Source organism: Aotus nancymaae, unplaced genomic scaffold (assembly GCF_030222135.1).
Source record: "Aotus nancymaae isolate 86718 unplaced genomic scaffold, 86718_ANA_hifiasm-v0.15.2.pri h1tg000025l, whole genome shotgun sequence".
Lineage (NCBI taxonomy): Eukaryota > Metazoa > Chordata > Mammalia > Primates > Aotidae > Aotus > Aotus nancymaae.
In genome coordinates, this window is record NW_026988438.1 from 15,711,497 (window position 1) to 15,733,779 (window position 22,283).

Genomic DNA, 22,283 nt, shown 5'->3' on the forward strand with positions numbered 1-22,283 from the left:
AAGTCTGTAGAAAATTAGGCCCCAACATATATTGCTAATTAGAATAAATTGAAAGAATTTTACAGCATAATTAATAATTTTTAAATGTTTATGTTCTTTAACCTAATATTTGAATTTTAGTGATTTCATCATAAGGAAATAATTTAAAAAGGAAAGTTTTCACACAAAGAATTTAAAATGTCCCTTTTTAACTGCAAAAAATTAGAAAACTATAAAAAATTTTGAAAAGTAGAAAATTATATAAAATGACATTACATCCACCCAATAATATGTTACCATTAAGAAGATACTTAAGTTGATTATATAATGGTGAATAAGCCATGAAGAAAAAAAGCAAGATATAAACTTGCACATACTAAAAGATTACTAGTATGTTTTTATTTTTTTAAAAAAAGATGAAAAAAGAAGTATGGAAAAATACTAACAAGAGAATAAGGGATGATATTTCCTCTTTGTCTTCTTTCTAAGGAAATTTAAAAGTTCTTTCATGGTAAGAATTTATTATTTCTGAAAACTAAAAGTTTAGGTTATTACAGTAAAAAGCTTGCCAGGCTGGGAGTGGTGGCTCACACCTGTAATCCTAGCTCTTTGGGAGCCTGAGGTGGGTGGATCACGAGGTCAGGAGATTGAGATCATCCTGGCTAACCTGGTGAAACTCTGTTTCTACTAAAAATACAAAAATTAGCTGGATGTGGTGGTGCGATCCTATAGTCCCACCTACTCGGGAGGCTGAGGCAGGAGAGTTGCTTGAACCAGAGAGTTGGAGGTTGCAGTGAGCCAAGGTCACATCAACGCACTCTAGCCCGGAGACAGAGTGAGACTACGTCACACAAAAAATAAATAAATAAAAAATAAAATAAAAAAAACAAGCTTGTGTTTTAGCTACCACTTTTTTTCTCATCTTCCTCATCAAAGCAAGTCACCCCTCTTTTTCCCCAACCTTTCTGAAAATCAAAGTAAAATTTTTTCAGCTCCTACTCAATCTGGAGAGACACATTCCTCCATAACTATTCAGTTGGTTAACTTCTAAAGTGCTCTACAAAAGGGAATAGACAAGTTTTACCTTATTTCCTTCTTCTTTGAACTGGGGATTAATTATTTTTACAAAAGAATAAAACAATTGACGAATTCTGGAATCTCCAATAAATGCAATATGTTTATCTACAAGGCAGTTCTTTGCTTCACTGAAATCAATAAAGAAACATTAATTAAAATAAGTAAAATCAGCCATATTGGCATTTCAAAGCACACGGTTTTTGAAGAAAATTGTACCGGATTGTTACACATACTGTTATATTGCTTTATAAGCAGGTGGCCAGGTTTAACTTACCACTCCATGTACTTATGATCAGTTAACTCTCTGTAATAGCTCGATTCATTACATATTTAAGATGTACTCTAACTGTATTAGGTGCTTTATATTTATTATCTCTTAATCCTTAGAATAACTCCATAAGTATCCAACAGGTGCCATAGCAAGAGTCTTTTGCTCAAGGATTATTGCCTTAGCCCTGGTTATGTTTCACCTGAGATAAAGCAGATTGGCCAAAGCTCTTCCCTAAAACCTTAGAGGGCAGTGAAACCTTCATTTGCAATCAACCCTACACTCACTCCATCCTAACATAAAGAAGAAAAGTACTGTTTCACCAACCCCTTCTCCACTACATATTAAGACCCATCCTAAAAAAGAAAGCAAACAACAAAATGAAGAAATGTTACCTGATTTTGTATTTATGCATCATACAACTATGAGGCTGCCAAACTTTCTCTCCAAGAAATCTGCCACTTGAGAGAAGGTATTCACATGAATCATTGCCTAAAACAGTTAAACACAACAGTGTTGTAAACAATAGTTAAAATTTTACACATCAGCTATCTTGACCCTATATAAGATCCTTGAAATCAAAAAGTAGAGTTTCTATGTTTTAGTACACCATCCAGGTTCATATTACTCATTCATGAGAAACATGGTAAATATTAATACAGTAGTATTCAAGAAAACAAGAGCCACTGATGGCCTAACTCCTAAATGCTATGTTCGCTGCTTTGGCAGTTCCTTCTACTTCAGGTTTTCTTTCCAGGGATATCATTTCAACCCTAAATTAGCCTTTATATTTGAATATCACTCCTACTTCTAGCTGAGAAAGAATGGTTTAAGGGGGATCAGGCATGGTGGCTCACACCTGTAATCCCAGCACTTTGGGAGGTCAAGGCGGGCAGATTACTTGAGGTCAGGAGTTCGAGACCAGCCTGGCCAACATGATGAAATCTCATCTGTACTGAAAATACAAAAATTAGCTGGGCGTGGTGGCACACGTCTGTAGTCCCAGCTACTCGGAAGGCTGAGGCATGAGAATCGCTTGAACCCAGGACGTGGAGGTTGCAGTGATCTGAGATCATGCCACTGCACTACAGCCTGGGTGACAGAGTGAGACTCTGTCTCATTAAAAAAAAAAGTAAGGGATAAAAGACAAGACTTTGGAAATGACTTCCTATTTAACTATTATAACACATAGTGCATCAGCATACCTGGAGACCTAGTTTTATACAGAAAGTTCTGTAACTAGGAACTCCTCAGTCCCAAGTAAACTGTGGCAGAGTCACTCTACACTTTTGGATATTTTACTGTACATTAGCTAAATATCCAAAGGGGTTAAAAGAGAGTTTAGATGCATTTAAGCTCAAATATGTCAAATGAATAGGGTAGGACAGGGTGATGGTGGGGTAGGACAGGGGGATGTGGGGGCAAAATGAGATGTTTAGGTTAACTATGGGGAATATAACAAAATATAAGCATTATTTAATTTAATCTCCAGTCATTTATTAATAGTAAACAGCAAGTTATACTTGACATTTAGTTAAGGTCAGGCTAGGGAGTCTGAGAGGAGGAATACTGCAGAACAGAAACGATATTGAGCTTTTCAGGGTAGAGATAAGGTAGACACAAAGATATTTAAAGTAGCAGAACACATCTCTTTTCTCAATCCAGTTATTCATTATCTAGCCAAAATACAGACGAAAGGTGATACGAATGCAAGACAAGTATGCATAAATATTAAAAGTATTGTTATTTCCTATGTCATAAATTCTAAAGTGGAACAGGAAGAAAAAGTTAAAATGTTGCATTATTGTATTGATGGGAAACTGGGTAAGGAAAGCAGGATATGAATTATTAAATTTGTGTAACTACATATACAGCCTAAGCGGGCCTTTTTTGTATTTCAGAGATTTTTTAATAACCTGTCTCTAAGTAAACTACAAATAATTAGTTCTTCATTTCCCCCAATTATTATTATTTTTTTTTTGAGACGGAGTTTCGCTCTTGATACCCAGGCTGGAGTGCAATGGCGCGATCTCGGCTCACCGCAACCTCCGCCTCCTGGGTTCAGGCAATTCTCCTGCCTCAGCCTCCTGAGTAGCTGGGATTACAGGCACGCGCCACCGTGCCCAGCTAATCTTTTGTATTAGTAGAGACGGGGTTTCACCATGTTGACCAGGATGGTCTCGATCTCTTGACCTCGTGATCCACCCGCCTTGGCCTCCCAAAGTGCTGGGATTACAGGCTTGAGCCACCGCGCCCGGCCCATTTCCCCCAATTATTAAAAACTAATTCTAGTTCTAAAAAACAAAATTAAGCTACATAAATAACCAAGGATGAGTAAAAAAAGAACTATAGAATCACACAACTGATTTTTCTACAAATAGCATTCCTGTAGCATTCTTTTATAATGGCCATATTGTAAAATCTTATTAAAACCTAGTAAATGTTTAAAATTCAAGTGAAAATTCCATATTTACAGCATTTCTCTTTAAATCTACTAAACCAAGTTAAAAGTTAGCAATACATCTTTTTTTTTTTTAGGTTGTAAGTTGTAAATAACTTGGTGTTAATCCTTTGGGGTAAGTCTTCTTTTTCTTTTTTCTTTCTCCTTTCCCCTTTTTTTGGGGGGATGGGGGGTGTGTTATTTGCCTTTTGTCTTTTAGTAAAAGCCTAGATAGAAACACACCTTAGTCAAACTTCAGTGTCTGGGATTACACACCTATGTGGGGGTTACTCATATATATATATTTTTTTGAGACGGAGTTTTCTCTGTTGCCAGGCTGGAGTGCAATGGCGCAATCTTAGCTCACTGCAACCTCCACCTCCCGGGTTCAAGCAATTCTCCTGCCTCAGCCTCCTGAGTAGCTGGGATTACAGGCACTCGCCACCATGCTCAGTTAATTTTTGTATATTCAGTGGAGACAGGGTTTCACCATGTTGGCCAGGATGATCTCGATCTCCTGACCTTGTGATCCGCCCACCTCAGCCTCCCAAAGTGCTGGGATTACAGGCATGAGCCACCTCGCCTGGCACCAATAGGTTTTTTATAGAGATAGAAACACCATATCAGTAGCTCAAAATAACCAGTCTTTTCTCCCCAGAAAACACATCTAAAATACAAACAACTTTTTTTTGCCTCCAGTCAATACTACTACCTACATCTTGTTTCTCAGTTGTTGAGTTGATGGAAAACAACAGCTCTAATCTGATAAACTCATATCCAAAAAAAAAAAAAAAAAAGCAAAATAAGATTTGAAGTTGTCACTACCCAAAGGCATTATAAACATAGTATTTTAGAGAATACTGATCTTTCCATGGAAGAAATTCTTAATTTGCTAATGAATGCTAGTTGATGATGACTCAATATATTTCATAATGCAAAGGTTTTTTTTACAAGGCTTGTATCTGACATTAATCCATATGTGTCTGTATCATATCATCTAGGGTCCAGCCAAAAGACAAGAACTATTCCAGTAATTTTAATAGAATCTAATATAAAGGACTGCTAAGTAAGACAACTGAAAAAGCAAGAAGAGAATGATTTTTCTGTATGTCAGCAAAAATAGTAGTAATAAATTACTCTTCCTATTATAATGTAATTAAAATAAATTAACCTGATCCAGAAAATATGCCATAAAATTTCATACTCTAAAACAAGTTCTGTTTTTTTGGGAAGGAAGTTTTTAAAAACCAAATTGCTAAATATAAATCTAGATCTTAAGATAATGTGCCACCTTTTTAATACTTACACTAACTATATATAAATATCTGTTACCACATATTTTCCTTTCCATATTTACCAAAGACAAAATAAAACTTCAGTTGTTATTTTCAATTATCTAGTATAACTTTGATATCTATTTTAACATAACTAATGTGAGATAAATGTTGCCAAGTGCTCAGATAAATCAAGCAAGAAACATACACACACAAAAGAAATTAAAGGGACAGAATTATCTACTTCAGCTATCTCCAACACTAAGATTATCTGGATGAATGGCCGTCTTCCTCTTTATTTATTCTATTATCTTAACTATAAGCATTCTGGTTTGTCAATCTACAATCTCAGAATTTTATGCATGATTTTTCTGTGACAGAAAAGTACTTAAAAGCAAACAAACAAAAACAAATCGAAAAATAAAGCATAACAACTAAAGGAAACATCTGATGGCCCATATAAACTGCAAGTTATGTTTTCCTTTGAAGAGCATATGTCTGGCACACTACACCTTTAGACTGAATCATCCTGCTAAAACTGTGTGTTTCCTACTACCAACCATTAAAATACCAGATCATAAAGTTTACAATATAGTCCATAGAATATTTTGTTTGCCTAAGATACAGCAAGTTTTCAGTCTGTGCTGAAAATCACCATTAAAATTTTTCTTTAGAAAAGCAAGGAGTGGCTCATTACAAGTGGTATCATATAGATCAGGAACTTTCTTACAGTCAAAGAAAGAAAAGGCTAAGAGACCCAGAGCTGCTACTTTCTTGCTTTAATTTCTGAACCTTTCAACTTACTTTTCTGCAGAACATCAAATATCATTTAACACTGGGATTTAATATGCTTAGTGATAAAAAACAATTTTGATTTCAACAAAATTAAGACACTTGAAGTTACTGTTATCAATTTAAAAAATTAAAATTTTACCAGATTGGAACTATCCTTAAGGCTACATATATTGGTCAATTGTCACAGAAATTACGTTTTTAACCTGTAATCACACTAATAATGGACATTTTGAGATTCATAATGTTAGAAATTGATAACATTTGGAAAAAGTATAATTAAGACAGTAATTATTTTCAAAATGTCACTCTATTATGTGAAAATAATATTAATAATTTTTAAAAGCCTACCTTCTAAAATTCAGAATAGAACATGAAATTCAATTAAAGCTACAAAAGAACCATAAAAGGAAATAAGAACTTTGAAATCTATTTATCTATAGTTATTTAAGGATTTCCTATTGTGTGTTAGGCTCTGATGATTCAAAGATTTAAAGATGAATAAGATACTACTGGAAGCTCACAGTTTGTGTGGGTAGGCAGATACCAATTATTACAATACAACACAATTTAAGTATGTATAAATTGCTGGCAAAATTAAATTGCTAATTCCTACTGCTATGGGGGTGACATTTGAACCAGGCCTTGAAGGAAAAACCTATACTTTCTTTCAAGAGAGAAGTCACTGTGGGCAGAGAAAATCAGATAACTGTGAGATGTGTAAATGGGCAAAGCACGTTTAGATTGTGAACCTGGAATTTGGGGAAAATAGGAAAAAACATAGGTAAAAAAAAGTAGGCTCAGGTCAGATTTTGAAGCTTTACACAAACAACTTTTAGAAAATTACCTCCTGGCTGGAAAAAGAATAGAAAAACTCTCACTGGTACAATGAAGTTGAATTAGTGTTTCTTTTTTTTTTTTTTTGAGACAGGGTCTCACTCTGTCACGCAGGCTGGAGTGCAATGCCTACATCACTGCTCACTGCAACCTCCACCTCCCAGGTTCAAGCAATTCTCCCTGCCTCAGCCTCCCCAGTAGCTGGGATTACAGGTGCCCGCTACCATGCCTGGCTAATTTTTGTATTTTTAGTAGAGAGGGTTTCGCCATGTTGGTCAGGCTGGTCTCGAACTCCTGACCTCAAGTGATCCTCCTGCCTTGGCCTCCCAAAGTGCTGGGATTACAGGCATGAGCCACCGTGCCTGGCCTGAATTAGTGTTTCTATGTTGTTTAACCCATGCTTCCCTGGAAAATGCTTTCTCACTCCATCTTCTATACTCCCAACTGTCTAAGAAGCTGTGAGAAAGACAGACTGTAACATAAGGCATGAAACAGACTAACTGCGATCTAAATCCTATCTCAGTCATTGTGTATCCTTAGGCAATTTATTTAATCTGTCATGCTTCATCTTTAAAATGAAAATAATACTGTAATTCACTGAATCTAAGACCATTGATTATAAGACACATGATTATTTTATGTCATAGTAAGAAAAAAATGTTACCAATTAAACTTTGACATGCAATCAAAGTTTTAAAGACTCATCCTGATTACAGAGATGTTAAAAATGATGGGGGGGAGGGAATTAAATATGGTAATTGTCTCTACCTCATAGAATGATTATAAAGACAAAATGAGTTAAAACATGTAAAACCTTTAGTAGAACAGTCCCTGACATATAAGTGCTCAATGCTAGCACACACTATTTGCCAAGCTTTGCTTTCTGTAGTGGATAATTTTCTTTTACTTTATATAGTTTGTAAAGCAAGAGAAACTGAATATGTTTACATCCAAACTGCCTTTACTGTACCTTGCCTGTGACACACTGATACTCACAGATTCAAAATCCAAATATACAGCCTAATTCCCTTCATGCACTGTAAGATCCTTTCTTACTCTAAAGCAAGATTGTCCAAGATGTGCGTGGTCTGGGCTGCTGGCAGCCCAGGACAGCTTTGAATGTGGTCGAAATTCATAAACTTTCTTAAAACAATACATGATTTTTTTTTGCAATTTTTTAAATCTCATCGGCTATCGTTAGTGTATTTTATGTGTGGCCCAAAGACAATTCTTCTTCTTCCAATGAGCCCAGAGTAGTCAAAAGATTGGCCACGTCTGTCCTGAAGAGTTATGTCAGTCAAATGTATGGTTACCTTTGTGTGAAGGGCATTGCACCTGACTCAGTTTGATACTGCCAAAGTATGAGGATGGCTAAGATGCTCCTGGTAAGATGTTTATTTTTCCCAACGTCTTCAGCTCAAATTCTTGACATTCAGTCTGGGCAAATCCACACACCAGGTGTATAGTGCTTCACACTCAAGGCATTGAAGTACCTATGGAAACTGATGACTTACTTCTGGAGAAGACTACAAAACAATCCCAGATGGCTACAGTTACTCATAAGTCCCCATCTGACATTCTATTCTCCCTGCTGATGACAGATCTTGATAAGATGAAAACTGTAATTTAAAAATAATAGTATTCCAAGCTTATCAAAAGATAATAAGCACAATTTAAAAAAAAGGAAGGGAACCAGAATTTTATCTTAAGACAATAGTACTGTAGTTATAAAATTTCTCTCTACTACCATCACATACACAAAATTGAATTAAATTGCTGCTATTTTATGCCAAATTGTCATAAAATGATTAAGAGTAGTTAAAACAAGTATTTCCTCAAAACTATCACAAATTAATGCATCAACATTGCTAGTTTTACATGACTGTAGATGAACCAAGGCCCTGCCAGGTCATAAGGCTATGATCTGGAGAGAGCTGGAGAGAGGCCAAAAGGTTATAAAGAATCTATATCTTTGTACCAATTTAGTATATTAAAAACTGTTCACTCAGTATGGCTCTAAGAGTATAAGATTTTTAATTCTCAGGAGTTCGAGGAAAGCAGCAAACTGAAAAAGCAAAACTGACCAAAATGCCCTATACCTTGAAAGATCTCCTGGGATGAGGATACATCACAGGCTCTAGCATCCCATTTATGAATATTTTGCCAAAGTAGGTGTAAAGTTAAACGGGCACAGCGTTAATTTACACCTGTCCATTACACATTATATCTTGACTGATTAATCTCACAGCCACCAGGAGCTGTCCAGACAATGGCTTTGATAGTATTAAGAGCCAAAAATAAAAGATCCTATCATTATTAATTTCCCTCTGCCTGTCAGACTCTTTTCTAGTGGCATTTTTACAGAGAAAGAAAAATCAATCAACAAGGACAAGTAAATATCCCTTGATTACTGAAAGGTAATTCCTTTTGAAATAACGTCATATTTCCTTTTCCCTTTTACACCAATTTCAAAACCCATGGCCAGGGCCTGCTTTCACACTGCTTACAACTTGCTTTCACTGCCCACATTTACGCCTGTCAACCCATAACTTTTTTCCAAAAATCTGCCTTTACTTTGTAAAAAGTGTGCACTCCAAACCCTTTAAACGTTTCTGAATCAGAAAAGCTGGGTGGCACCTCTTCCATTTAACCAGAGACATCTTTTGCCAGCTATCACCCTTTTGGCAAAGGAAAATGGGGGGGCGGCCCTTGCCGCTGTCCAACAGCCCAAACTGGGTGTTACAGGGCAGAGGCAAAATTAAACAAAGGCTAAAGATGCGGACCCTTAGGAGACTGAACCTGCGACCCCACTCCTGGCAGAGGTGCCCCTTGCAGGGCAGCTTGGGCTTCACGCGCCCTGGGCTGCCTCCAAGGGCCGCCTGTCCGACCTCCTGCACGCGAGCACCTGACCTGGTGCGTCTCCCAGAGCCCAGACCGCTCAGGAGCCGGACCCTGGCAGCACCTTGGGCCAGGCCCAAGGTTGGCGCCCCCGACCCCAGCGCAGGCGGCTCGGGGAGGGGGGGAGCCAGAACCACCAGCCATTGTCCTGTGGTGACCCGCACTGGGGTCCACTCGGTTGGCCTGGGGCGCCGGCCCGCTGGTAGGGACACCTGGGGGCACGTAGGGGAACCGCCTCCCCCGCGGGCCGGGCGGGCGGGAGGCCGCGTGGGCGTGTGTTGGGCGAGGGGGGCGGCCTCCAGCCACCGCGTCGCCGCCTCCCTCACGGCCTGCCCGGGCAGGGGGGAGGGCCCGCTCACCTCGGTAGCGGCGGGAGGCGAGGTGGCACGCTGCGAGAAACAGCACAGCCACCAGCGCCAGCACTTTGGCGCTCCTCACGCTGAAGTAGTGGTTGATCTCCCGCTTGCCCAGGTTGTAGGCCAGAGCCGCCATCTTGGTTCCTCCATGACAACAGTGCGCGGCGGAGCGGGGAAGGGGCGCCGCACAGGGGCAGCACTGGGGCTGCCGCCGCTGCAGCCAGGCGAGGAGCCGCCGCCAGCCCTCGCCGCCGCCACCCGCGCCTCCCGCCGGGGAACCTGACCCCGCGGCCGCGGCGCCCCCGGCCTCCGCCTGCCCCTCCTCGGCCGAGTCGGCCGGCTCGGCGGCCTCCCCGAAGCCCCGCCGCCGCTGCTCCGCCGTGCCGGTTCCCCAGGCGCCCTGGATGCCTGTCTCCTCCCCTTCCTCCTCCTCTTTAGCCTCCTGCCTTAATAGCGGCTGCGCCAGCGAGGGGGGTCGGGATGCCCGGTGCTCCGGGGTCACCGGGTCACGGGCCCCGGCGGGCGGCGGCGGCGGCGGCAGCGCCATGGGGGTGTGGGGAGAGGGACACCCGCCTGGCCTCGACGCGAGGCTTAGGGCTGTCTCCTAGTTTACTGGCCGCTACCTGAGCCCAGGTTGGGACAATAGAACTACAGTTCCGGGAGGAAAGTACACACCGTCCCACTCCTTCCTTCCCCAACACTGCCCTTTCTCGGTCTTCTACTCCCAGGACCCGCCCAGATGCGAAGGCTACCCTAAGGTCGCTTATTGTATGGCTATCCGTGGCCTGGCTGGTCAGTCTGGCTGCCCCCGGGTGCTGGCCAGATATTGAGAGTGCTGGCATCCAACCCAGTAGTAGTCTTAATACTTAACTCACTGCCTTGGCCAGTTTCTCTTAAACCATTTTTTAATGCCCTCAGTTTGCCCAGTTCCAGTGGGTGAAGGTACACCAAAGTACAGAGTGGAAGCTGCAGGAGCCTAACTTAGGGTAGGTGTTGATAAGAAAAGAGGCTGACTCTCACTTGTATTTACTCATGGTTGGCTAGGTCGATATGCTAAAAAAAATTTTTTTTTTAATTTTTTGAGAGGGACTCTCGCTCTGTTTCCCAGGCTGGAGTGCAGTGGCATGATCTTGGCTCACTGCAACCTCTGCTTCCTGGGTTCAAGTGATTCTCCTGACTCAGCCTCCCAAAGAGCTGAGATTACAGGCGACTGCAACCATGCCCGGCTAATTTTGTATTTTAGTAGAGACGGGGGTTTCACCATGTTACTCAGGCTGGTCTCCAACTCCTGACCTCAAATGATCCGCCTGCCTCAGCCTCAGAAAGTGCTGGGATTACAGGGTGAGCCACCGTGTCCAGCCAAAAAAAAAAAATTTTTAATGTGCTTATGACAATCATCCGCGCTAGTAATGTTGGTTCATGTTTTCTGATTCTCAATAAAGCCAGCACTCCATTTCCTTAAGCACTTGTTATCCCTACTCTCCTCTCGCTGCTACCCCACCCGTTTTTTAAATGGTTTTTCTTGTGCTTACTTCCAGATGGAATGGTTATTTACATTGCTTGCCATTCTACTTTCCTTACCTTGTTTAGAGTGAGTCATTGTTTAGTTGGGGTGTTGTCAGGTATTCTTTACAACTTTCCCATTTAGCCATTCCTGAACTTGTGCTTATAGGCCCCTCTTAAAATTATAGAATATTAGATATGAATGGACTGTAGAGATCTTATATACTCATTCCCATTCTTTTCATCCAAGGACTCTTTATTATGTTTTCATCCACGGACTCATATCTTGAAAGATTTTGTCACTTAAATGAAATCACATACATCACTGTCATGGATGTAATGCTAATAAGCAATAAAGTTAAATAAGTGTACAAACACTTAAGCACTGTTCCCTGCAAATAGCCTTTTAATTTTGGCTGTCATTCTGATTGGAGGTTAATCACATGCTTTAAGAATTAGATATTGTAAAAACCAGATAACTCTGCTAAGACTATATGGTCTGCCAGTCACATTCTAGACGTTTCTATGATGTCATCAACAGCAAATTAGAATTTCTGATCAGCATGCAATAACCAGTGTTAATCCACAGGGTTGATTTAATGTCTGCCAAAAGTAAAGAAACTTGACATTCTATTTAATTGCAATTTCCAGAACGCTTTCTGAAATATTCTAAATAGCTTCTCAACCTCCTTTTTCTTCTCTCAAGTTTAAGGCCAATCTCTCTACCTCTGCTCTGAATCTTTTCTTATCCTCCTTTCTTGAGGGTGTTGATTCCTCCAGCAGTTATCCCCATGCAAATCATCCTTTTTCTGTATCTTCCAATTCTCCCTATCTCCTTGTTGTTTGCCTTCCTCCAATAACTTTTTCTTTTTAATGAAAAACACTCATGGACTCTATTCCTGTGTATTTACTTCATCATCTCTTCCTCCTCTGGCAAACATTTAGAAATTTTTTTGAGCAGTGTTGACTCTCTGCCTTCACTGGCTCAATTAGCATTCTCTCTTCAGCCATTTCATTGTTCTTCACCAAGGTGGTGTGGTATGACCACTTGTTAAATCCAAGGGACACTTTATATTCTGTATCTTCCTGGATCATTTTGTGGCATCTGACGTTGTTGACCATTCTTCCTTATTTGGTATCCATCAAGTTTTCCTCCTTGGTGGATATTAACCAGGGCTCTGTTTTCAGCCCACTTCTTGCTGTTTTAAAGTGATCTTAGAATCACTTAGCCATCATTTGATGGTCCCATCCCTCCCATGGGATCAATTTCCTTATACACACACACACCTCTGATTATGTCAGTTCATATTTATCCTCATCCTGTAAGAACCATCTGCCTACTGGATCTCTCTGCTAGGATATACTTCAGGTACCCAATACTTACCATTGCCTAAACAAGCTCATCACTTTCCTTCTCGTTTATCTATTTTCAACTTTTATGCTTTAGTTTTCATCATTAACTCAGTTATCCAAGCAAGTGTTTGAGTCATCCTTGCTTCCTTCTAAATAACTCTCAACTGTGCTGCCCCGTCTCTAGCAACTTGCTGTTACCTTGTTTAAGGGATGTTTTCTTGCCTGCATTTCTTATCCTTTTATGCAACTTTCTTAGGTCACTCAAAACTCCAATACTACTGCCATTCTGCCATACCTCTTACCAGACAGAACTTTCTTAAATTCAAATCTGACAATGTCATTTCCTTCTAAAAGCTAGTTAGTGGCTCCATGTTTATTTCCTTACCTCTGAACTATCCAGAATGTTTACTAATGCTCAGCAGGTTGCCTCACACCTTAATAATATTTTAAAAAGAGAATGACAGAAACCATCTGACAGAAACTCTCTCAACTTATGCATCACTTTATTTTTATTTATTTATTTATTATACATTAAGTTCTGGTGTACATTTGTAGAACGTGCAGGTTTCTTACATAGGTATACATGTACCATGGTAGTGGTTTGCTGCATCCATTGCCCCATCATCTACATTAGGTATTTATCCTAATGCTATCCCTCCCCTATCCCCCCACCCTCTGCTCTTCCTCCCCTAGGCCCCCCAACCCTCAGGCCCCCGTATGTGATGTTCCCCTCCCTGTGTCCATGTGTTCTCATTGTTCGACACCTACTTATGAGTGAGAACATGTGGTGTTTGGTTTTCTGTTCTTGTGTCAGTTTGCTGAGAATGATGGTTTCCAGGTTCAACCATGTCCCTGCAAAGGACATGAACTCATCTTTTTTATGACTGCATAGTATTCCATGGTGAATATGTACCACATTTTCCTTATCCAGTCTATCATGGATGGGCATTTGGGTTGGTTCCAAATCTTTGTTATTGTGAACAGTGCTGCAATAAACATACGTGCGCATGCATCTCTGTAATAGAATGATTTATGATCCTTTGGGTATATACCCAGTAATGGGATTGCTTGGTCAAATGGTGTTTCTAGTTCTTGAGTCTAGTTCTTGAGTCTAGTGCTTGGTCAAATGGTATTTTTAGATCCTTGAGGAATCACCACACTGTTTTCCACAATGGTTGAATTAATTTACACTCCCACGAACAGTGTAAAAGCGTTCCTATTTCTCCACATCCTCTCCAGCATCTGTTGTCTCCTGATTTTTTAGTGATTGCCATTCTGACTGACATGAGGTGGTATCTCAATGTGGTTTTGATTTGCATTTCTGTAATGACCTGTGATGATGAACTTCTTTTCATGTTTGTTGGCTGCACAAATGTCTTCTTTTGAGAAGTGTCTGTTCATATCCTTTGCCCACTTTTTGATGGGTTTCTTTTTTTCTCTTGTAAAGTTTTTTAAGTTCTTTGCAGATTGCAGATATTAGCCCTTTGTCAGATGGGTAGATTGCAAAAATTTTCTCCCGTTCTGTTGGTTGCAGGTTCACTCTATTGATAGTTTATTTTTCTGTGCAGAAGCTCTTAAGTTTAATTAGATCCCATTTGTCTATTTTGGCTTTTGTTGCCATTGCTTTTGGTGTTTTAGTCATGAAGTTCTTGCCCATGCCTATGTCCTGAATGGTATTGCCTAGGTTTTCTTCTAGAGTTTTTATGGTGTTAGGTCTCATGTTTAAATCTTTAATCCATCTAGAGTTAATTTTTGCATAAGGTATAAGGAAGGGATCCAGTTAGCTTTCTGCATATGGCGAGCCAGTTTTCCGAACACCATTTATTAAATAGGAAATCCTTTCCCCATTGCTTATTTTTGTCAGGTTTGTCAAAGATCAGATGGTTTCAGTTGTGTGGCGGTCCTTTGGAGGCCTCTGTTGTGTTCCATTGGTCTGTATCTCTGTTTTTGTACCAGTACTGTGCTGTTTTGATTATAGTAGCCTTGTAATATAGTTTGAAGTCAGGTCGTGTGATGCCTCCAGCTTTTTTTTTTTTGCTTAGGATTGTCTTGGCTTTGTGGGCTCTTTTTTGGTTCCATATGAAGTTTAAGGTGGTTTTTCCAATTCTGTGAAGAAAGTCATTGGTAGCTTGATGGGGATGGCATCAAATCTATAAATTACTTTGGGCAGTATGGCCATTTTCACAATATTGATTCTTCCTAACCATGAGCATGGAATGTTTTTCCATCTGTTTGTGTCCTCTCTTATTTCCTTGAGCAGCAGTTTGTAGTTCTCCTTGAAGAGGTCCTTCATATCCCTTGTTAGTTGTATTCCTAGGTATTTATTCTCTTTGTAGTAACTATGAATGGGAGTTCACTCATGATTTGGCTCTCTATCTATCTGTTATTGGTGTATAGGAATGCTTGTGATTTTTTGCACATTGATTTTGTATCCTGAGACTTTGCTGAAGTTGCTTATCAGCTTAAGGAGACTTGGGGCTGAGACGATGGGGTTTTCTAAATATACAATCATGTCATCTGCAAATAGGGACTATTTCACATCCTCTCTTCCTATTTGAATACCCTGTATTTCTTTCTCTTGCCTAATGGCCCTAGCCAGAACTTCCAATAGTATGTTGAATAGAAGTGGTGAGAGAGGGCATCCTTGTCTTATATAGCAGCCAGTCAGGGAGTTGCAAAGCCCCCACCTTCCTAGGACAGAGCACCTGGGAAAAGGGGCGGTTGTGGGTTCTGCTTCAGCAGACTTAAATGTCTCTGCCCAGCAGCCCTGAAGGGAGCAATGGATCCCCCAGCACAGTACTTGAGCTCCATTAAAGGACAGACTGTCACCTCAAGTGGCTCCCTGACCCCCCGTGTACCCCAACTGGGAGACATGTCATAGAGGAGAGCTCTGAGTGACATCTGGCAGGTACCCTTTTGGGACAAAGCTACCAGAGGAAGGAACGGGCAGCAATCTTTGCTGTTCTGCAGCCCCTGTGGTTGATTCCCAGGTAAGCAGGGTCTGGAGTGGACCTCCAGCAAACTCCAGCAGTGGGGTCTGACTGTTAGAAGGAAAGTTAACAAACAAAGAAATAGCTTCAACATCAACAGAAAGGATGTCCACTCAGAAACCCCATCCAAAAGTCACCAACTTTAAAGACCAAAGGTCTTTGAATCCACAAAGATGGGAAGAAACCAGTGCAAAAAGGTTGAAAACACCAAAAACCAGAACGCCTCTCCTCCTTCAAGGGATCACAACTCCTCAACAGCAAGGGAACAAAACTGGATGGAGAATGAATGTGATGAATTGACAGAAGCAGACTTCAGAAGGTGGGTAATAAACTTCTCTGAGCTAAAGGATCATGTTCTAACCCAATGCAAGGAAGCTAAGAACCTTGGAAAAAAGGTTAGACGAAATGCTAACGAGAATAACCACCATGGAGAAGAACATAAACGGCATGATGGAGCTGAAAAACACAGCACAAGAATTTCAAGAAACATACACAAGTTTGAATAGCCAAATCCATCAAGTGGAAGAAAGGATATCAGAGATTGAAGATCAACTCAATGAAATAAAGCAAGAAGGCAAGATTATTTTTATGTTTTGAGATAGAGTCTTACTCTGTCTTCCAGACTGGAGTGCAATGGCACAGTCTTGGCTCACTGCAACCTCCACCTCCTAGGTTCAAGCAATTCTCCTGCCTCAGCCTCCTGAGTAGCTGGGACTACAGGTGCTCACCACCATGCCCGGCTAATTTTTGTATTTTTAGTAGAGATGGGGCTTTACCATGTTGGCCAAGCTAATCTTGAACTCCTGACCTCAGGTGATCCACCCACCTCAGCCTCCCAAAGTGCAGGGATTGCAGGCATGAGCCACTGCGCCCAGCCCTATGCATTAATTTAAAACAAACTGCTACACTTTATCTTTCCCCTTCTGATTCAAAGAATAATTCCTCCTCCCTTTTCTCAAAACTGTCACTCTCACCTGTGTCTATGATTATATCAATATCATATCATTAAGAATCTGGTCTCCTAAGTTCCCCTTCCTTATTTCTACCTTTAATTTATCTCTTCATTGTTTGCCAAATGCATCCTATCTTCCTTAATGCACCACACAATCTCTTCTTTTTCACCACCAAACTTCTGAAGGAACAGTCTGTAGTTGCTTTCCCCATTAAAAAAAAAAAAAAACAAACTGTTTTTACTACTTGTCAGTTCTTTAAATATGTGAAAACTAACTTCTGTTCCTACTATTTTACTTCAACCACTCTTTAAAATGAGGGCCACATCCTAAATTACCAAATTCAACGTATTTATCTTAGCTTCATCCTTCTTGGCTGTGCAACTTTCTTGACATAATTGCTTTATTCAGTTCTCTCCTCCTACCTTTCTCATGCATCTCCAAAGATTCCTTTTGCTGTTTCAAAGCCCCTTTTTAAAAGCGCTTTGCAAGTTTCTCATTTTCCTATTTCTCTTCTTAGCAAACCTAAATGGTAAGTTGGCTTCAGCTATCACTCCTGATCCACATGCGCAACCTGGATTTCTCTCATGGTCCTCTCATTTTCATATACCTCAGGGAAAGCTTCAATGACTCTCACAGTACCTCAGACTCAATGTGTTGGAAAACAAGTTTTATTTTTCTTCTAAACATTGTTCATCCTAAAAGTTTTCCATTTAGCTCATTGGCACACTATCCTTCAGTTCATTTCTGCTAATCTTTGACTCATATTCTTTATACTCTGCCTTCTATTCATCTGAAGTATAGAGTTTTGGCCAGGCATGCATGCCTGTAATCCCAGCACTTTGGGAGGCCAAGAGGGGAGGATCACTTGAGACCAGGAGCCCAGGAGTTTAAGGTTACAATGAGCTATGATCACACCACTGCACTCCAGACTAGGCAACAGAGTGAGACCCTCTCTAAAAAAAAAAAAATAAAATAAGTAAATATTCAAAAATAAATAAATTATAGGGTTTTAAAGGGGCAGAGGTTCACAAGACAAGGCAGTGGATAACTAGAACAGTAAGTTAATTCTAAACTACAATAAAAACAAGGCCTCATTACTACTTAAGACAAAGACTCCCCTTGGTACCCTGACTTGGTCTATATAGAGTCATGTGAAATTCACTTGGAGATAAATCCTGAGGGAACAGAGAAAATTCATCCTTGTGGAGAGACTGACAGTGGCTTACTTATTTGTTCACTTTCAGCAAATTGTGCCTATGAGCTAACCAAATGAATTAACAGATTATATTATCTACTTTCACTTAAACTCACAAAATAGGTAGTGACTTAAAAAAAAAGTTTCTATAAGGGAACTGTGAATTGAAGATAATTCTAACTACATAAATACTAGCAAACAAGAATATGCAGAATGGAATCTTCTGATAAAAACTCTTTTGACCAGGCATGGTGACTCATGCCTGGCCAAATCACTTTGGGAGGCCAAGGTGGATGAATCACTTGAAGTCAGGAGTTCAAGACCAGCCTGGCCAACATAATGAAACCGTCTCTACTAAATCTACAAAAATAAGCCAGGCTTGGTGGCCCACACCTGTAGTGCCAGCTACTCGGGAGGCTGAGGCAGGAGAATCGCTTAAACCTGGGAGGTAGAGGTTGCAGTGAGCTGAGATCACGCCACTGCACTCCAGCCTGGGTGACAGAGCAAGACTCAGTCTCGAAAAAAGAAAAGAAAAAACTCTTTAGGCCGGGCATGGTAGCTCACGCCTGTAATCCTAGCATTTAGGGAGACTGAGCTGGGCAGAGTGCTTCAGCTTAGGAGTTCAAGACCAGCCTGGGCAACATAGTGAAACCCTGTCTCTACAAAAAAGGTAAAAATTAGCTAGGTGTGGTAGTACGTGCCTGTAGTCCCAGATACTCAGAAGGCTCAGGTAGCAGGATCACCTGAGCCTGGGAGGTCAAGGCTGTAGTGAGCCAAGATCACACCACTGCACTCCAGCCTGGGTGACAGAGTGAGACCCTGTCTCAGAAAAAACAACAACAACAACAACAAAAAAAAAGCACTCAACTCTTTATTACATTATATGGTTTAAAAAAAAGTATGTATATATGTGTGTGTATATATTTATCATATATATGATGGCCACTTAAATATATATCAGAAAAAAATTATCAAAACTGTTTGAAATAAGAATTTATGGACCTTGCTGTAAACATATAGTGCTTTGGGAGTTACTACTGATATAAAGCCATCAAAATTAGTGAGACACTTAGAAACTAAGCACCCAAAACATGCATTACGTATTTTTTTATTTTATTTATATATATATTTTTATTGTGTTTTAGGTTTGGGGATACATGTGAAGAACATGCAAGATTGTTGCATAGGTACATACATGGCAATCTGCCCTGCCCATCTGGTCCATGGAAAAATTGTCCTCCATGAAATTGGTCTCTGATGCCAAAAGGATTGGGCCAACTGTTTTAATACATGGGTATGCCTTGAATTTAATAAATATTAATTTTTTTTTTTTTGAGACAGGGTCTTGCTCTGTTGTGCAGGCTGAAATGCAGTGATGTGAACACAGCTCACTGCAGCCTCGAACTCCTGGACTCAAGTGATCCACCCACCTCAGCATCCCCAGTAGCTGAGAAAACAGGCACAGGACACCATGCCCTGCTAATTTTTGTATTTTTTGTAGAGACAGGGTTTCACCATGTTGCCCACTCTGGTCTTGAACTTCTGGGCTCAAGCGATCCTTCTGCCTCAGCCTCCCAAAGTACTGGGATTACAGGTGTGGTGTGAGTCCCAGCACCTGGCATGATATTTCTTAAGTTCAGATTAAAGATAATTTAATGAAGAATACTGGAGGAAGTTGAGACACTTTTCATTTAAAATTTTTTTAAGATTTTGAGATTTTTTGAGATTTTTAAGATTATGAGGTAAAGAAGTATTTTCCAAGCTAAATTTTTGTTTGTGTAGATGAGAAAACAGTTTTCTCTAGAAGATTGAAAAATACTATTTTTAATTAAAAATTATTATTTTATTAAAAAAATTTAAATTCAGCAGGTATATGTGCAGGTTTGTTACATAGATATACTGCATGATGCTGAGGTTTGGGCTTTGATTAACTTCATCACCCAAATAGTAAACATAGTAACCAATAGGTAGTTTTTCCATCCTTCATCTGGCCTTTGGAGTCCCCAGTGTCTATAGTTCTCATTGTTATGTTCATGTATACCCACTGTTTAGGTCCCACTTATAAGTGAGAACGTGTAGTGTTTGGTTTTCTGTTTCCGTGTTAATTCACTTACGATAATGGCCTCTAGCTGCACCCATGTTGTTGCAAAGGACATGATTTTGTTCTTTCTCACAGCTGTGTGGTATGCCATGGTATATATGTATCACATTTTTTTTATCCATCCACCATTGATGGGCACCTAAGTAGATTACATGTCTTTGAATAGTGCTGTGATAAATATGTGAGTGCAGGCGTCTTTTTGGTAGAATGATTTATTTTCCTTTGGGTATATACTCAGTAATGGAATCACTGGGTTAATTAATAACTCTATTTTTAGTTCTTCGAGAAATCTCCAAACTGCTTTCCATAGGGACCAGACTAATTTACAATCCCACCAACAGTGCCTGAATGTTCCCTTTTCTCTGCAACCTCACCAGTATCTGTTTTTTTTTGTTTGTTTGTTTGTTTGTTTTTTTGAGACCGAGTCTCACTCTCGCCAGGCCCAGACTGGAGTGCAGTGGCACAATCTTTCACTGTAACCTCCGCCTCCTGGGTTCAAGCAATTCTCCTGCCCCAGCCTCCCAAGTAGCTGGGACTACAGGAGCACGCCACCATGCCCAGCTAATTTTTGTATTTTTAGTAGAGACAGGGTTTCACCATGTTGGCCAGGATGGTCTCAATCTCTTGACCTCATGATCTGCCTGCCCCAGCCTCCCAAAGTGCTGGAATTACAGGCTTAAGCCACTGCGCCTGGCCCTGTTATTTTTCGATAGTAGCGATTTTGACTGGTGTGAGATGGTATCTCATTGTGGTTTTGATTTGCATTTCTCTGATTAGTGATGTTGAGCATATTTATAGGTTTATTGGCTGCTTTTATGTCTTTTGAGAAGTGTCTATGTTGCTTTGCCCACTCTTTAGTGGGATTGTTTGTTTGTTTCTTGTTGATTTGTTTAAGTTTCTTATAGATTCTGGACATTAGTCCTTTGTCAGATACATAGTTTGCAAATATTTTCTCCCATTCTGTAGGTTGCTTGTTTACTCTGTTGCTACTTTCTTTTGCTGTGCAGAAGCTCTTGAAAATAATTAAGTGCCACTTAATTTTTGTTTTTGTTGCATTTGCTTTTAAGGACTTAGTCATAAATTATTTGCCTAGGTCAATGTCCAAAAGAGTATTTCCTAGGTTTTCTTCCAGGATTTTTATAGGCTGAGGACTTACATTTAAGTCTTCAATCCATCTTGAGCTAATGTTTTGTATATGGTGAGAAGTAGGGTTTGAGTTTCATTCTTCTGCATATGGTTAGCCAGTTTCCCCAGCAACATTTATTGAATAAGGTGTTTTCTCACATTGTTTATTTTCATTGACTTTGTTGAAGATCAGATGGTTATACATGTGCAGTTTATTTCTGGCTTCTTTATTCTGTTCTATTTGTCTAGGTGTTTGTTTTTGTACCAGTACCATGCTGTTTTGGTTATTATAGCTTTGTGGTATAGCTTGAAGTTGGGTGATGTGATACCTCTGGCTTTGTTCTTTTTGCATAGAATTGCTTTGGATATTCAGGCTCTTTTTTTGGTTTCATATGAATTTTAGAATAGTTAGTTCTAATTCTGTGAAGAATGACATGGGTAGTTTGATAGGAATCACATTGAATCTATAGATTGCTTTGGGCACTATGGACATTTTATCAATATTCATTCTTCCAGTCATGAGCATGAAATGTTTTTCCATTTGTTTGTGTTACCTATGATTTCTTTCAGCAATGTTTTGTAGTTCTTATTGTAGAGTTCTTTCATCTCCTTGGTTAGATGTATTCCTAGGTATTTTATTCTTTTTGTGGCTGTTGTAAATGGAATTGTGTTCTTGATTTGGTTCTCAGTTTGAATGTTATTGGTGTATAGAAATGCTACTAATTTTTGTGCATTGATTTTGTATACTGAAACTTTACTGAAATCATTTTTCAGGTTCAGGAGTCTTTCAGTAGAATTGTTAGGGTTTTCTTTTTCTTTTTTTTTTGAGATGGAGTTTCCCTCTTGTTACCCAGGCTGGAGTGCAATGGCACGATCTCAGCTCACCGCAACCTCCACCTCCTGGGTTGAAGCAATTCTCCTGCCTCAGCCTCCTGAGTAGCTGGGACTACAAGCGTGTGCCACCATGCCCAGCTAATTTTTGTATTTTTAGTAGAAACAGGGTTTCACCATGTTGACCAGGATGGTCTCCATCTCTTGACCTCATGATCCACCCGCCTCGGCCTCCCAAAGTGCTGGGACTATAGGCGTGAGCCACCACGCCCGGCCACATTGTTAGGGTTTTCTATGTATAGAATCATGTC

At 40.0% G+C, this 22,283-nt stretch overlaps 1 protein-coding gene across 3 annotated transcripts in view; it reads right to left on the minus strand.

Moving 5' to 3' along the window:
* The window catches only part of CASD1 (CAS1 domain containing 1), a 120,565-nt gene extending 110,229 nt beyond the window's left edge, over nt 1-10,336 (minus strand). For 2 of the 3 annotated variants that reach the window (XR_010344040.1, XM_021674205.2), the window contains exons 1-3: nt 9,925-10,074; nt 1,720-1,816; nt 1,064-1,184 (exon numbers count right to left, since the gene is read on the minus strand). Coding sequence is in view for 2 of the 3 variants with exons in the window: in XM_021674205.2 (XP_021529880.1) it covers nt 1,064-1,184; nt 1,720-1,816; nt 9,925-10,057 (351 nt within the window). In the remaining variant the exon portion in view is untranslated. Of the gene's footprint in view, nt 1-1,063; nt 1,185-1,719; nt 1,817-9,924 lie in introns of all 3 variants that reach the window. The other variant, XM_021674204.2, reaches the window with a different exon arrangement.
* Between the last annotated feature and the right edge of the window lie 11,947 nt (nt 10,337-22,283).